At 45.2% G+C, this 16,977-nt stretch overlaps 3 protein-coding genes across 6 annotated transcripts in view; all 3 read left to right on the top strand.

The window, feature by feature from the left end:
- The window catches only part of grin2da (glutamate receptor, ionotropic, N-methyl D-aspartate 2D, a), a 30,785-nt gene extending 24,991 nt beyond the window's left edge, over nucleotides 1-5,794 (top strand). Inside the window, exon 19 of one of the 2 annotated variants that reach the window (XM_017041240.2) lies at nucleotides 289-5,794. In XM_017041240.2, coding sequence (XP_016896729.1) covers nucleotides 289-3,447 — 3,159 coding nt within the window. In that variant the 3' untranslated portion in view covers nucleotides 3,448-5,794. The remainder of the gene's footprint in view (nucleotides 1-288) is intronic. The other variant, XM_008330907.3, reaches the window with a different exon arrangement.
- A 2,030-nt stretch (nucleotides 5,795-7,824) lies between these two features.
- On the top strand, nucleotides 7,825-14,463 carry LOC103393792 (voltage-dependent calcium channel gamma-7 subunit-like). Its single transcript, XM_025065289.1, has 7 exons — nucleotides 7,825-8,816; nucleotides 11,243-11,438; nucleotides 11,656-11,742; nucleotides 12,392-12,532; nucleotides 12,628-12,773; nucleotides 13,025-13,576; nucleotides 13,619-14,463. Exons 2-6 carry the CDS (start codon nucleotides 11,243-11,245, stop codon nucleotides 13,553-13,555), a joined length of 1,101 nt encoding a protein of 366 aa, XP_024921057.1. The 5' UTR covers nucleotides 7,825-8,816; the 3' UTR covers nucleotides 13,556-13,576; nucleotides 13,619-14,463.
- A 148-nt stretch (nucleotides 14,464-14,611) lies between these two features.
- LOC103393793 (voltage-dependent calcium channel gamma-4 subunit-like) overlaps nucleotides 14,612-16,977 on the top strand; it is a 6,262-nt gene continuing 3,896 nt past the window's right edge. Inside the window, exons 1-3 of one of the 3 annotated variants that reach the window (XM_017041382.2) lie at nucleotides 14,612-15,559; nucleotides 16,064-16,324; nucleotides 16,465-16,548. In XM_017041382.2, the coding sequence (XP_016896871.1) occupies nucleotides 15,529-15,559; nucleotides 16,064-16,324; nucleotides 16,465-16,548 (376 nt within the window). In that variant the 5' untranslated portion in view covers nucleotides 14,612-15,528. The other 2 variants (XM_008330882.3, XM_017041383.2) reach the window with 2 other exon arrangements.

The raw sequence follows: 16,977 nt of genomic DNA, 5'->3' as shown, positions 1-16,977 counted from the left end.
TGATTTTCTCTATGGACTTTGGTCTGAACTAAAATCACTGATTTGCTCTATGGACTTTAATCTGAGCTAAAATCATTGATTTTCTCTATGGACTTTGGTCTGAGCTAAAATCACTGATTTTTTAATGTCAAGCTAAATCCTGGTTTCCGCCAGTTGGTTTCTTTGGTAAAGATGTTAGGTGTGATTTCTTAGGTCCATAGTTCCATAGTGTCCATGATTGTTTTTCTTTTGCTCTCACCTTCTTCTGTTGCCCTTAGTTAAGTCTCTTTATCTTTTGTCCTTCGCCAGGGAATGTACAGTTGCTGCCAGTTTGAGGATGAGACTACAGTAGGTGGTACAACAACCAACCTGCCCCAGTACCACACTGTGACAACCATGCCATCTGCACCACAGCAACACCTGGTGACAGCCACAGTCAACAACACCACCGCCATCGCTATGGTGCAGCAGCAACCACAGCAGAAGCACCACCAGCAGCAACAAGGCCAGACCTACACCACCATGCTACCAGGGTCACCCCCAAACACTGGACACTCAGCGATGGCTCTGGGCCCATCAAACAGCCCCTTATTGGAAGTGCCCATGCCTTGCTCTACCTTTCTCCCTCGCCATGATCGCAGACTTGCAGTTGTGGACCGCTGGAATAGACCAAAGACAGAGAAGGTCATTGGTGCAGGTAGCAGTGGAGGTGTGGGAATTGGGGGCATAGCTGGAGGGATACTGGACCACCAGGCACAGCAGCTGTATCAGCAGAATCTTGGACAGACATGGAGCTTGCAAGGCACAGTTTCTGGAGCTGATACAGGACAGGATGAATACAAGCGCTACTACGGTCCTATAGACCCAGAGGGCTTGGGGTCTAACTCAGAGCAGCAAACAGGGGGCACCCAGCAAACTCCCAAAGCGAATCCCCATTGTCCCAAAGCTTCAGGAATGCTACGTCTGTCCGCCAAAGCTCCCCCGCAAGGCCCAACACAGTTGGTCTCGAAGCCTCCTCCACCAATGCCATCATCTCCACGAAGGCCTCCCTTTTGGAGGCGAGGAAGTTTAGTGCAGCCGAGAAGAAAAGGTTCAGGAGGTCCTCTGTATGAAAATATACTCCCTTTAGGAAGAAGAGGTGGTGGAAGGTATGGTGTAGGCGATGGAGTTGGTAGAAGAAGCCGCCGCCCTCCACCACCACCTCCTATTCCTGTGCCCTTCTCCTCTCCGACCCACACACCTACCACACCATCTTCCCCCTGCCGGTTCTACTCCTCCTGCTCCAGTGCCTCATTGTCCTCCTCTTCTTCCTCTTCATCCACTTCATCTTCCTCATCCTCTGTATCTCTCTCCCGATCAAACTCTCTCTCTTCCTGCTCTAGTGACAGTTCATACAACTCCTCATTAGGTTTTCGCTACCGTGCGGGAGATCGAGATTTTATGGTTGACGAAGATTATGACTCAGACTTGCTCACAGAAGAGTCCAGCCTCCTACTTGGATCGAGGAGGAAAATCCGTTCCCGTCGCATGTCCTCCCGCTCTTTGCCATGCAGTCCGCCTCCACCACCGATACCTCCACGAAAGCCACGCCCCCAGAAAGGTAATGGCAGGGAGAGAACCAGCAACCAACTTGCCCAGTTACAGGAGTGGTGGGCATCATGGGGAGACCGGGATCGCGGAAGGAGAGGTTCAACACCTAGGGGAAATGCTGGTGTTGGCAGGGAGGAGAAGAGACACCACAAAGAGAGGGAGCATGTAAGGAAGAGAAAGAAGAAGGGTCATAAAAAAAAGAAGAGGGAAGAAAGGGAGAGAGAAAGGGAACGAAAAAGACATAAGGCAAAGAAAAAAAAGAAAAGGGAACAAATGATACAGAAACAAGAGAGAAAGAGATCAGAGCAGGAAGGTGGAGATTCAGAAAAAAGAGATCAACACAAATCAGGGACACCAGACTACCCATTGTACCCATCTTTGAGACGAGAATCTTTTAGGAAAAAGAGTGAAACTTCTTTCAGAAACTATGGATGGAATATTCCAGATGATGATGATAGGAAGGACAGGGAAGAGAAAGTGAGGGATGATGGGGAAGACAGCAGGGGAAAGGATAAGCGTCAGCGGGGAAGGGACCGTAAGCACTACCATCGTTCTGGCAGTAAGACTACAACATCTGTTAAGTTTTGGGGTGGAGAGAATCCGGCCTGTGACACGTTACCGTCTGCCTTCCTGCCTCTGTTGCCTGTTTCCTCCAAAAGAAGAAAGAGTAAAAGTTCTGGTATGGATGTTGTAGGAATGGATGGAGAAAGGAAGCCCTTGTTAGGTCGCAATGAAGGAGGTGAGATTCACTCTAAAGAAGGTCTATCGTTTAATGAGTGGGAGTCTGACCAGGGGGAGGATGAGGAGGAAGAGGAATCTGAGCAGGAGAGGAGGAGATTAGATCGTGGAAAGAGACTTGGAGGAAGAGGAAGAATGTTATCCGAAGATGAAAGGGAACGTGACAAGGGGACAGAGATTTACTCTGATGATGACGGTTCCTCTGGAGAGTTTGGTAAGTTTGAGAGGTACTGGGAGGATCATGAAGGCAGGGCAGTCGGGGGAATAGGAGGTGGGGGTTGGTTTTTCAGTACTTATCCTTCCAGGGATAAAGCAGGCAGCATCAACAGCAGAGACGACCTGTTCCTAGATAGAGGAGACCGCTGGGGGACAGCAGATGTTGGATGGAGTTCTAGTGGTGGAGGAGGAGATGGAGGTGAGAGAGGGTGGGGATCTGGATCACACTGGCCTCCTCCTCCTCTCACACCTCCACCGCCACGTCGATACTGGTCAGTAGACAAACTCCACATCCAAGACGAGAAAAAAAGCAAATGGAAAGCCAAGTATAAAGGTAGGGGACACACCGCCTGCTCCACCTGTCTGTCACCTCAGCACCACACCCACTCTCATTCATCCAAGTGGGCCCAGGTAAGCTCAAGAAGTCAGGAAGAGTTATTCCACCACTGCCAGAGTTTTGGTGGTCCCCTGAAGCTCAAACATGACTCCTCTTCCTCCTCAAAACCTGATCGCTCACAGAGTCAGTCTGAATCAGCCAGCCAGTCAAACCTCAGCAACCAGCAGCGTGCGCAGAGAACAGACCGGGATCGTGGACGACAGCAATCACCAACGCAGACCCTCACACCCACCCTCCCCTCGCCACTACCTGCCCTTCCAGCTCCTCCATCCTCTTGTCATCCGATCCATGCCCCCCCACATACATCGTCCTCTTCTGTGTCCTCTCCATCTGTGGTCTCTTCCACTCCTGGTGCACCCCAGTCCTCCTCCATGGCTTCAGCAAGTGCCAAGCTGCAGTACCAGAGATTGCGCTCCGTTCCGCAGCCCCACCGGTTTCCACAGTCCCCTCACTTACCACTCAAAGCCAAGAGCCTGTGCTCCAGAAGGGGATCTGCTCATTTCTCCAGTGTGGAGAGCGAGGTCTGAAGGTCGAGATGATTTAAGTTGAACCAATAACCAAGTGAAAATGGTCCTGATGCAGTTGGTATTGTGAATCCAAGCATGGCCTAGAGAGTGAAGTCAGACAGTAGACACACTGAGCCCCTTCTCACACTTCTGCACAATAAAAACCAGGGAGACTAGTTCAAACTCAACACAGCTTCCTGTGGATTTCTTGTAGTTCTTCTTAAGATGTAAAGGATTCAACACCAGGAAAATAATGAAAAAAGGACTAGAGCAGCTGTGAAGGCAGGTCGAACTCTGATGTAGTGCAAGGAAAATTCAGAGGATACTTGAGGCAAACTGAGGGTTCTGGAACGTTGTACTAATGTTAGCTTACTGCTCCTGGAAGCCTTTAAAACTGAGTTTTTTTTCTTTACTTCATACACAAACTGTTTACATTGCTGCACAACTGTGCCCCACCCCCCAGGAACATTTGTTCATATGAGTTCTTTTCTGTCTCGGGAGGGGATGAGAGTAAAAACCACTGTTCCCACTGAGTAAGACTGGTAACCTTTAGTGTCAGAAAATATCTTTTAAAGAACTAGATGAAAGTTGGAGGGTTAGAGTTGGCCTACAGTCTGATCTTCTCCTGCCAATAGTTCCTGTATCTTTCAAAGGTACCAAGTCTTAAACACTGTCCAGGTTTCAGACTGTTTTCAGCCATCTGAGTTTGAGCAAGTATTTGTTTATACTTCTAACAAGACTTGCTACAGTTAAAAAACTGAAGTCTTTAACTGGCCTATCAGTGTCTACACTCCTAGAACTTCCATTCAGTTCCCTGTCTCTGGGGAGGGAACAGGTGTGGATCCTGTTACTACACTTAGGATCTGGTTCTAGTTCTGGGGGTGGAGACATGCTCTTTGTCTCTTTGTGTAGTCTGTGAACCTCCTCTCCTTTGACCTTGAACTCTCCTTGACCATTTCTGTTCTTTACCTATTCTTGAAGGTTCTTTCCTCCTAGAACCCATTTGAACTCCTGATTTCTTCGTTATCGCTCTCGGCTCCTCTTTGATGTTATTCTCCTTCTGTATTTTCTGTGTTTGTTAGTACTCTTGATGACAGGGTAAAAGTCAACTGTGACTGATTATTTTTTCTGCTTGCTTTTGAACAAGCTGCTCACAAACCCTTGTAAAGTTCCAAATGTGTCTGTGCCACTTCAATGGCACTGTTCGGGTTCCGTTACACATTTCAACACTGAGTGGATTCAATATGTTCTTTTTACTGAGCAATACAAGATAGAACATCTGCTGAGTTGGTACGTTAACCATCTTTGTTTAGACCTGTGTTGTTGATGTTGTTAATGTTATGATGTTATGATGGTGTTTTACGATGTTTATCCGATCCATGTTTTATGTCCTGTACAATGCTAGCACTGTGCCATTCTACCGTTTGAAAACTATGAAAAGTTCTCTCAACTACCTAGCTTCTGTAGGACAATATTGTTCGCCCCTCACCAAATTTGAAGGGAGTGTCTGGGCTTAAACAAGTGGATTATGGTGTCTGGTATTATATGTTTGGATTAACTATTCTGGAAGCAGCCTGATTCCTGACAAAAACATGTTTGGATTATAAGGTTTGGACACGATGATATATACAAACAAGGCAGTATGTTTACATGTTTGGGATTATTATGATCTCATGCTAACATGGGTGGATAATCAAATTATTTTGTCTGAGGCAAGATGAGGCTAGCCATGCTAGGACAAAAGGCACTGGGTATACAATTCAGTACTGTATACCCAGTGCCCAAGGCTAGCCTTTGGCTAGACAAGTGCTACGCTTACATTAGCATGGGAATTATTTTACTGAGCCAGTTTGGTTGATGTGAGATTATGATGCCAAACTAAATCTTGTGTGCCATGTTGATGTCAAAGAGACTGTGCCTATGGTGCATGATGTTAGCTAGCGATAGGGCGAGGCAGCACAGAGACATTGTGGTGCCAAATGTGAACTTAAGCGTGTGAAAGACATGCTAGCACCTCATGTGCAATTTTTTGTACTGATTTTTCACCATGTTAACAGGTGACAAACAGCTTTAGCTTTGAAACCCTTCACCTAGCTGACACCAGCAGTTACGCTCCAACGTCACGTCCACGTAGGCCCTAATGTCCACCAGTGACAGAAGCCAGACATTGTTGTGCTGCGTTGTTTTTCTGTTGTAGCAGCTTTAACGCTATCGTCTGCTGGTTTCGTCCGCCTGGATCTGCATCTGAGCCATAATTAACTTCAGTTGAAGAAAAGAAAAGAGAACCTTAGATTTGAACAAACTGTTGTGTAACCTTTGTCTGACTTTCTTATTTTTAAAAGAGTAAAAATACTTACAGTATATAACATATATATATATATATATACATATATATATATATATACATATATATATATATATATGTATATATATATATATATACATATATATATATATATATATCTATATTTGTGGTATCTATATTTGTGGCGGTGGGTAGTGTTAGAAAATTGTTGTTTATTACCACAAATAACGTTCTGTTCTTTACATGAACATGACACAGGTTGTCAGTTGTTCCACAGCCACAGGTCAAACTTTGTTCTGTTTTCTTTACCGAATGAAGTTCCGTGTTTTTTCACTGACATCTTTGGATAGATTTTCTGGCAAAACTTAGAAATAAACCCATTTCCCTGTTGTCACTTTGCCAGTAACATGTTTCCTCAGAGTTCTGAGACACAGCTGTAAAAGAAGAAAGTCATTTCACTGTAGGCTCTTGGGACGGTACCGAGTCGCACCGAGAACTGCCCTCCTGATATTCAACATAATCTGAGGTGCTTGTAGCAGGGTAACAGTAGAAGACAGTGATCATGTGTCTTATGACTGGTGACAAGCTAAAGCTAACAGTCCTACTGACTAGACAGGTTTTGACACCAAGGAAGTTCTAACTTCTCACGACTGATCCCTCATTTGGACACAAACCACAGAGAAGGGTTGAAAAAGGTCAAAGGTTCCAGTGGCAGAAAGACTGACACAGTTAGTTTAAAAGGTCAACGTTAGTTTTGTTAAAAATCCACCCTCCTGTGACCTGACGAGAAATGAAAACATTTCCTGTTCATGTTGTCTAATAGTGAGCTAACACTTAGCTAACTGTGGTCATGCTGACAGCAGGGAACAGGGTGAACTTTAGCCAATGACTGTCCCTCACCTCATGTTTGTCACTATTTAGATTTTTTTATTGTTTTATTCCATCATAAAAAAGAAAAAGACGTCAGAAAATGTAGAGAGCATATTTGAAGAGGCTAAAAACTCATCTTCCCTGAGTTTGTCTGCTACATTTAAAGACCAATAAAAATGCACCTGTCTTCTGCTAACCCCTCCCCCACATAGTAACCCCTCCCCTACACACGCTCATCTGCCTGTTTCTCAACCCCAGTGAAAACAGAGACCAGAACCAGAACTGTGTTTTTTTTGCCCACCATCCACATCCATGGGCTGATGCTGTGACANTGTCACTGTAGCACTGTTGGTGAGTGTGTGTGTGTCTTCACCCACAGGGGCCTTTCTTTACTGCTGTGTGCAATTGTTTTGGCAGCTCCATAAACATGCTGTGAAGAAAGAAAAGTTTGATTTTTACCCAGTGACAGACACCATGTGAGCGACCAAACAAGTCCCCCTCTGGTGGTCATGTAACAGAACTGCCTAAAACCTTTGCACAAAGTTGTATGTGTCTTTCATCCAGGGCTACAGATGTAACGATAGCACACAGGTCCAGGCTCCATACCCTTCAGGTCCAACAAACCTGTGGACGATGACCTCTGACCCGTCAATCAGTCACCCTTCATCCTTAAGTCCCGAATCTGAGGAAAGTCGCAGCACCAGCTGCCAGTCATAGGATGAACAACTTCACACGTGTGTGATCACACTACAAACTCAGTTTGTTGTACACAGTACTTTGGGTCACACTGGAACGGGTCACTTGTCAGAGGCTGGAGCTAAATGTGATCCAAACCAGGGTTTGTCTTGTGAAGTTCTGCCGTACTGAACCTTTGTGGCCCAGCCTTAGCCACAGTAGCTCAGTTTGCCATCCCCAACCTTGCTTGTAAACCCTGGGGACCCAGTCTCAGCCCTGGTGTGGACCACTTTTTGTCCATCAGTGGGTCCAGACCCCCTCTCTGCTCCTCTGCGCAGAAGGTCTTGTGTCAGTGATGGGACTGAGGTTAGTGGTTTTTCACTGTACTGTCATCAGTGCCAAACAGAAGAAGTTGGTGTGATGATGACTCCAATGGTCAGATGATGGTACTGCAGTGCACCACAAGCAGAGCATCATTAAAGGTTTGAATAAAGAACCAACGTCTGGAGTGTTGTTTGTTGTTGGATTAGTTTGTTGTCGTGTTTTACTCTCGAAGATTAAGAAAATGAACAAACCTCCAGTTTCTCTGTTTTACTGCTTTAATGGTTGGTTCCTGTCAGTGGGTGAAGACAGAGAACCTGAGAGAACCATCAGCAGAGGAGGTTAAAAAGAAAATGAAAAGCAGTGCTGGTGTTGTGGTCTCAGCAGCAGAGGAACACCCTGGTGTTTTTAATCTTGGTTTAATGACTTTATGACCTTTTCTCATCTCCAAGCATCAGTGACTTCTGCGTCAGCACTTCTTCACTTCTGCAGATGATGATGATGTTTTATTTACACTGTTTTTATTCCAGTGCAGTTTCTGATCACACATAATTGATGTGAGTCTGAAGCTGCAGCAGAAAGAACTGCAGTACTAGCTGGTCCACGTACTGACGAATACTGTGTGATCTCATACATAAACAATGCACGGATGGACATGTGAATGTCGAATGACGATGCCATGCCTGCCCCCCAAATACATGAAGGTTGGTTTATCGTTCCCATAACAAAATCCGTGATATTAGCTCACAAGCTAAAGTCAGCAGACTGAAGGTGGACTACGAGATAAAACCAAGGAATCCACAGATTTTTATAGACCATGGAATAATGGAGGTAACTGCCTCACTATCCTCAAAAGGTCCAGTTACACGATCATTTGACCATTCCGTGAATGTCTGGTTGTATTCAGCATGCCACAACTGTTTGCCGGACATTTTTGGTGAACCCTAAAGGCATCTGTTTCCACGTGACAACTTTCCAGCCAATCGTACTTAACTAAATGTGAGCTAAGAATGACGTCCATGCTTTGGCCTCAGAACTATGGGCATGATTGGCTGAATATCTGCTGTGTGCCCGAGATGGTTCGGCGGGGTCCGGACGGGAGTCGATCGAAGAAATTGCTAAAAATTGGAAACAAATAAAGGATCAAGGGAAGAGGAAAAAGAAGAATAACCAAGTGACAATAAGAGACCCTCGAGGAGGAGGAGAGAAGGCAGTAAAAGTAAGCAGCAGCGTCGCCCTATAAACGGACTGTAGTAAAGAGTGCCAATTTGCCGGATGACTGACACCGGTTGCGGCGTCCCACAGCAAAACCTACTGTGGTAGAAACAGAGCTAGTGGCCAAAATAACGTACTAAAAACCACAGTAAATCATAATGACAACAAGAAATTAAGAAATAAAATAAAGTAAATGACACAAAGTCTGCAGAGAACTACAGAAATGTAGAAATGAATGAATGTTCACTGCATTGGGAATCCATTCCTGACGCTACAAAGTCATTAATGCTTCTTCAATGCTAATAAACACTAGCGTGACTATAGCACATCATTAAACTTGTAATTTTTGTTATGACAGTGTACGATAATATCCCTTAACTTACGATAATTATATGGCTCTGGTATGATAATCCTACGTTTCCCACCGTCCAACACTGAACCTGCTGCAATCTATACTGTTTAGATAAAGCACTGATTTTAGCACAAAGACAACGACTGTGGTCTATGTTCAATGAGCTTAGGCTGCTGATTTTCTCCATGGACTTTGGTCTGAACTAAAATCTCTGATTTTTTTTTTAATAGATATTAACTCTCATCCACCAATGCCTTGGGGTGGTGTGTGGCTCAACATTAGGTGGCAGCTTCATCTGGGGCAGTGGTGGTTAAAAAAGCGGATTTGGGTCCGAAAGGCTCCTAGTTCGAGTCCACCAGCTGCCAAGTTACCACTGAGATGCCCTGAGCACGGCACGGTCCCCACACACTGCTCCCCGGGGCAACTTTAGGCTGCTCACTGTTCACTTTGTTGATGGGTTAAAAACAGAGGTCACATTTCGTTGTGTGCTGTGGTGTGCTGTGTCACAATGACAAATAATTCACTTTCTTCTTCTTTTCTTCATGGCCCACATGTAACTTGTTCATCCTTGATCTAGGCCCAGAAAATAGGTTATATAACCCCTCCAACAAAGTATTTTTGAAACTATAGGAACTTGGTTTTTCAAGAGCTGATGTTGGACAGCAGATCTGAGCCTTTGCATACCCGGTGACCACACTCCATAGGTTGGCCCGCTAGAACAGCTTTGTTATGTTGGCCCCACAGACAGGAGCAATAGGTGGCATTCATTTTCCCTTCAGCCTTACTGTGCTGTTCTCCCTCTGTCATAGCACACACACACATACTCAGAGCAGTGCTCCCCCTAAAAATATAGTCAAGTTCATTCAGCTGATTCTCTGCAGTCCTGGAGAAATGGGGGGAGGGGAGGGGAGAGAGAGAGAGAGAGAGAGAGAGGAACTGTGCAGTGAGTCCAGGATTCACTAGAGTTCACACTGTTTTTCCAACAACGACTTCATCTGAGTCCAGTGCTGCTGCTGCTGCTGCTGCTGCTGCTGCTGCTGCTGCTCAGGGTGAGTCATTTTATTATTTATATTTTATTTGAGGGTTTCATAAATCTGTCCATGAATTATTTTCATTCTCTTCTCACTTTTGACATCAGTTTAAGTCCAGTCTGACTTACTGTTTTTCTGGAATTGGTTCTGATTCTGGTCCTTGGTCTGGTTCTGGTTTAGTGTCTTGGTTTGGTATTGCAGATCAGGAACTCCCGCAGTAAGGAGGAGGAGGAAAAGGGGGAATAGTGGTCACAATGGTGTGTGTGTGTATGTGTGTGTGTGTGTGTGTGCGTGTGCGTGTGTGTGTGTGTGTGGGGTGTGTGTGTGTGTGTGTGCGTGTGCGTGTGTGTGTGTGTGGGGGGTGTGTGTGTGTGTGTGTGTGGGGGTGTGTGTGTGGGGGTGTGTGTGGGTGTGTGTGTGTGTGGGATTGAGAGAGAGAGAGAAGAAGAAGAAGAAGAACTGGGGATGTTGTGTGAGAAAGTTCAAACCATAGGGTGGAGGAGAGGAAATAGGAGAAAGAAGAAGAGTAAAAAGGGGCAGGATAAAGAGGTTGAACTGTTTGTTCTCTGATTGGACCTAATCACTTTGACCTAAGTTCTATAGTCTAGTATGTCTTTGTTCTATTTATATAACATACAATATTACACATAGAAAAAGTTTAATTTTAAAAAAGGAAATCCGAGATTTTACTTCAGACCAAAGTCCATGGAGAAAATCAGTTTTTGTCACTCGTGGCTTAAACAATGATGCAGCTAAATTAGTGCTGGGGCATTTCACCCCACTGTTACATTTAAGTCCACCTTGTCTTCATTTTTTAAAATGTGTTTCTATGATTTGTGTGTGTTTTTAATACGAGTGTGTTTATTGTATGGTTGAGCATAAATTACATATAACAAAAGTTTGAGCTTATACGGCTAATTTTTTTTTGAGTGTTTCTATATACATACACGTTTTTATTCCTACCTTTTTTATCATGTGAGTTTTGGTGGATATATATTATCTGTGTATGTTTTATTTCTTCTGTTTCTTTTTTTGTGTGATTTTCAGATGAGTTGGTTCAGTAGCAAAGCTCTGACTCTGCTTTCCTCTGTCTTTGGAGCCTGTGGTCTCCTCCTGGTGGGCGTGGCGGTTTCAACAGACTATTGGCTGCTGATGGAGGAGGGTGTGGTCCTGCAGCAGAACCAGAGCATGGAGGTGAAGATGGCTCTGCATTCTGGTCTATGGAGAGTCTGCTTTGTAGCAGGTCTGGTTTTACTGATCTTTCAAAACATTGGCATTCAAAAGGAACCCCTAGCTGACATTAGCATGTTAGCTGACATTAGCATGTTAGCTGACCTTAGTACATTAGCTGACATTGGCTTGATAGCCAACTTTAGCACGTTAGATAATTTAAGCTTGTTTTCTGCCTTAAGCTGTACCCAGGCTAACTATAACTCTCATACTTGTCCTTTTCCCTTCAGGACCAGAGAAGGACAGATGTGTGTCCTCAGAATATTTCCTTGAGCCAGAGGTTGAGATTACAACAGAAAACACAGCCAACATCCTCAGTGAGTAATCAATTCTAAAGTTTCATAGAGAAACTGATTGATCATTGATTTTAGCTCACTGAGACAGAACAGCTCTAGGTCCACTGCTGCCTCCTGTGGTCAGTTTTTGTCACTATGGTGAAGGCAGCAGTGGATCAACAACTGCAGACACTGTGCTGTTTCTGGATTCAGGTTCTGTTCTGAGTCTGAGAATCTTAGCTCGAAGTCATTGAATGTGAACGGTATGTAAAAACTATATGTAGGCTAATTTCTCAATTTCTGGACTATAAACACCTACTTTTTTCACACCCTTTGAACCCTGTGGCTTAAACAATGATGCAGCTAATTGATGGAGTTTTACATGAAGTTAATACGACCCCATAAGACCCCAAACCCCCTGTTTGTGTTCACCTCTGCTGTGGACCAGCACCAAGTCAAGGGAGTTAGCCCTGGAGCTAACGTTAGCTTCGACCCTGGAGAGGATCACTAAGTCTCCCCTATGCATTTGAACTACGGTCAGGGCGCCGAAGCAGGAAAGAGCTAACGTGTAACCAGCAGTGTTACAGGCAGTGTTAGGAAAAAATAATTTATTTAATTTGACAACAGTGTTTGAGTCAATCACACAGTTTGACGACTGACGCCACATGTTGTTTCTGACCACTGTCTGCAGAAATGGTCAGAACGGCCACGCCCTTCCCCATGGTGTCGCTGCTCTTTGTCCTCACCGCCTTTGTGGTCAGCAGCGTGGGACACATTAAACCGAAGTGCACCATTCTGGCCTTTGTCTCTGGAATATTCTTCATCCTGTCAGGTGATTCTGCTGCTGAAGATGGGATTTAGAACCTGTTGTGGTACAGATGGTGGTTTACTGAGCCTCTGATGTGGACTGTGTGAACCTGTGTCCAGGTCTCAGTTTGGTGGTGGGTCTGGTTCTCTACATCTCCAGTATTAATGATGAGGTGATGAACAGACCAAGAGAACCAGAACAGTTTTTCCACTATCACTATGGCTGGTCATTCGCCTTTGCTGCGTCATCCTTCCTGCTCAAAGAGGTGAGATCCAGCAAAGCACACACACACACACACACACACACACACACACACACGATGAAAAAGAGGAATGTTCCTCCACCTTTCCCTCCTACTCCTCTTTCGTTTCCTCTTCATCCTCCGCCTTCCCTTTCTGTCAGAGGTTTCTACAAAAGACGTTTTGGTCCAGTCCAGTCCTGACTCCAACTTTACTTGGACTAAAACTAGATTCATCTGAATGTTTGTGTTTTTGTTTCCCCGCCTTCGTCCTGCAGGGGGCAGGAGTAATGTCTGTTTACCTCTTCATGAAACGCTACACTGAGGAAGACCTCTACCATCCTCATCCGACTTTCTACCGTCCTCGTGTGTCCAACTGCAGTGACTACAGCAGGCAGTTCCTCCACCCTGATTTCTGGCCTCCTCAACAGCGAGGTCGTAGCTCCTCAGATTTTTCCTCCGACATCTCCATCCAACTCAACCAATCTCCACCCTCAAAGGCCTGGCCCAAGTACTCCAGTGGTAAAGGAGGAGCACGACCAGGAGGATTGTCTCAGCCAACTCCACCCACCTCCTCTGCTCCTTCTTCTTCAGCCAGTTCCCATCTTCAGCTGCAGACGGCATCCTCCTCCTCCACCTTCTCTTCCTGTCCACATCCTCTCCACCCAGATGCTACCTCCACCTTACCTAGGGCCTATCCCAACCCCAGTGGGCCCCCAGCCTTAACCCTGCCCTGGGCTGCTCCTCCCTCAGCTGTTCCTCCTCCTCACTATCGCTCACACATGAGAATGAGAGCCTCCCCCTGCTAGGAGTGAGCAGGAGCTTGTGTGGTGAAGCAACACACAGAGGGAGGAGTGTGTGAGGAGTGTGTGGTGAAGCAACACACAGAGGGAGGGACAAACAACATCTACCAATAGGATGTGGACAACAGTGGAGTCAACAGGGGGTCAACAGTCAAACAGTTGACCCACTTGCTGTGAGGCAGCAGTATCATCCACAGCTTCACAGTGTTGTTTTATCAGATGTGATCTAAGAGTTTTAAAAAAATCCAAAATTATTTCATGTCAGTCTGTGACCATTCAGGCCACTCCATTAGAACATCACACGGAACCGTTCCTCTGTCCTGTCCTCAGGTCAAAGGTCAACTCTCTCCAGTCTTATTGACCTGTCATTGACTAAAATTGACTAGAACCTGTCAACTGTCAGACTAGGTCCTCCAGTGGGAGTCAGTGGAGCAGCACTGGACAGATCCTTATGTTCACTTTGGAGACTAGAGTCTAGAATCTTTATTATCACCATGAAAGACATCAACGGATCGTTGTTTAAATTGAAGCTGGTCTTTAGGTGGAACCGATGGAGCAGTGGGAGCTGGTGTGGGAGCTGGTCTTTCTGCATGATGATTGGAGGAACTCTTTCAGAAGCTTTTCCACTAACTATTTAAAAATACAAAGTAAAGTTCTGAGTTCCTAGTACTTTTTCTTCTATTCAAAATAACAATAATAATAATAAACAAGTTTCTGTTAAAAGTTCCTGGTACTATTTCATATGGTTATACAACTACTGGTTTGGATTGGACAAAGATGTATTTCACATCCATGAATGAAATCACTTCGAAGAACCATATGTCCTGTCATTGTCTTGTTCTCATTGTAGGTGGCGCTCACTAACCCTACTGCTGACTTTGTGTCAGTACTCCAATATGTTTGTCAAATCAAAAAAGAAGTGACAAGATCATGCATCCCATCATGCTTCAGTTGTCAAAGCATGTAAGCTAATGCTAATGCTAAAGGTACTGCTTCTGCTAATGCTGCTGCTAATGCTAAAGGTACTGGTGCTGCTAATGCTAAAGGTACAGCTGCTGCTAATGCTGCTGCTAAAGCTGCTCTGTATTCATTCCAGGCGTTGTTTTTCCTGATGCAGCAGATGTTTGTCCTTACACTTCTGTCTGTCTGTCTGTCTGAACCCAGAACATCAACCCTATCATCATAGACTCTGTTCTTTGCTTTCTTTTTTGTTCTGCCTAAGCTGTTCTGTTGAAAGTTCTTCACCACAGGTCTGCTGCAGGTCACCCTGTTCACCACCAGGTGGATCATTGGGTCAAACTCAGACCCATTCAACCCCCTGTTGTCTTCTGTCAGTCACAGCTGTGAGGACTGTGAGTAAGTGAGAAGGAATGAAGAAGAGTGAGGAAACAAGGAAAGACAACACACACACACTGTAACAAACACACTGTAACAAACACACACACGCTAATATAGGATTTCACTGTTGCCATGGTAATGAAATAGAACACTCTCTCAATCTAGGTTTTTATTCTCTCTCTCTCTCTCTCCCCCTCCCTCCCCCTCTCATTATCTCTCCCTTTCTCCCTCATCATCATTGGGGTGATCTTCTTTCTGTTCAAATTTAAATGATTAATCATCATCTTCATCATCATCATCATCACTATCACTTTTGGATCAACATTGTTCTCTCAACCCAATCCTTCCAGACTCCTGTCACGTCCTTCATCAAATCCATCCTCCCACTCCTCTCCTCCTCCCACTCCTTTCCCCCCTCCCTCTGTGCTGCCATGACAATTCAATGAGAGGAAAGAGCCGAGTGATGCGTCCACCTTCTTCCTCCTCCTCCTTTTTTATGCTGGATCAGAGCGCTCAGGAAGAGAAGACAAGGAGCACTCAAGGTAAAGGGAGCAAGAGGAGTAAGGAGAGAGTAAAGGAGGAAGAAGAAGAGGAAAAAGAGGAGTAGACAAAGAGCAGAAGACTCGTCATCAAAGGAGGAGATGGAAGGAAAAAGCAGGAGCATGCCTTCAGGTAACACACACACACACACACACACACACACACACACGACTGGTGTGTGTGTGTTTCAGAATCTGTTTTGATGAACTTTTAAACCAGAGTTTGTTGGAGTTCTTAAAACAACAGAATGTGGAATAAACTGAATCCTTCAGTGAGAATAGCCTCCGAGGATCAGAGGGAATAAAGTCATGAATGACATTAAAGAAGGACTGACTGAGAATGTTCTAGAATAATATTCCAGGACAGAAGTCTCCATCCATGTGTGTTCTGACTTTGTGGACGTCGTTAGGGTGAGAGTTCTTGTCAACACTTGTTATTTTGGGATTTGTGTTGCCATGGAAACAGACATGGTAAATGAGCAGAATAATTCCTGTGCCCACGCTGATGCTCAGGGTTTATGGTTGTGGTTCAAATATGAATAAAACTGTAGCAAAGATTTATTTTCTTCACTTCATCGTCCTGTGGAAAGATCCTGAAGCTCAACAGATGTTTGTGTTTCTTCATCTTCATCTTCAGACGTCAGCTTCCTCCCTCGTCCAGCCATGCTGTGGTGTGAGCGTGGGATCCAGGTCCTTCTCACCACCATGGGAGCCTTTGCTGCCTTTGCCCTGATGACTGTGGCCATTGGTACCGATTACTGGCTGTACGCCCGTGCGTTCATCTGTAATAGTACCACCAACTCCAGCCAACAGCACCAGGACCAGGAGTCCAGCAAGGACAAGAAGGACCCGGGAGCTCTGACCCACTCTGGACTCTGGAGGATCTGTTGTCTGGAGGGTAACCACTAGCTAGGCTTTAGCTCTTTTTAGTTCTTAAGCACTGCTTTTAGCATCTCCATCACTGTTACTCCCTGTTTACTCCCACCTCCTCTCCTCCTCTCTTTTAACTCCGACCTCTCCTCCTCCTCTCCTCCTCAGGCCTGAAAAGAGGGGTTTGTTCTCAGATCAATCATTTCCCGGAGGACGCAGACTACGACCAAGACGCTGCAGAGTATCTGCTACGTGAGTTTCACACACACATACACACACATAGAAAATACTGAAAGGACAGCAGGCAGCTGTGGGCGGACATGAATACATGGATGTCAGAGTGAAGCACAGTGTTCCTGGAGGAGTGAGTGTGTGTGTGTCTTTTCTTCTTCACTAATGGATTACTTTCATCTTTTCTTTCTCTTTATCAGTTCTTTCTGTTCCTCCCGTTCTTCCTCTTCTCGATGTGTCAGTCACATCAAATGTTCCGTCATTTTCAGGTTTCACCAGTCAGAGAACAATTTCTTTTTTATTGACAATCCTGTTTCATGAGGTCAGACTTCACTCCAGACGAGAGGAGATGACGATGTTCTTTACCTTTGATTGAAGTCTTTCTGAAGGGAGTGTGTGTGTGTGTTGGGGGGTGGGGTTGAAGGGGGGGGAGGGTGTGTGTGGGGAGGG

The sequence above is a fragment of the Cynoglossus semilaevis genome, chromosome 18, assembly GCF_000523025.1.
Source record: "Cynoglossus semilaevis isolate Cse_v1.0 chromosome 18, Cse_v1.0, whole genome shotgun sequence".
NCBI classification, from domain to species: Eukaryota; Metazoa; Chordata; class Actinopteri; order Pleuronectiformes; family Cynoglossidae; genus Cynoglossus; species Cynoglossus semilaevis.
The sequence above is the reverse complement of the archived record's forward strand: the minus strand, read 5'-3'. Positions and strand labels throughout refer to the sequence as shown.

Coding starts and splice junctions, on each gene's coding strand:
- LOC103393792 (XM_025065289.1), top strand. CDS start 11,243: ATGAGTTGGTTCAGTAGCAAAGCTCTGACTCTGCTTTCCTCTGTCTTT. Junction 12,533..12,627: donor AATATTCTTCATCCTGTCAG/GTGATTCTGCTG, acceptor ACCTGTGTCCAG/GTCTCAGTTTGGTGGTGGGT. Junction 12,774..13,024: donor CATCCTTCCTGCTCAAAGAG/GTGAGATCCAGC, acceptor TTCGTCCTGCAG/GGGGCAGGAGTAATGTCTGT.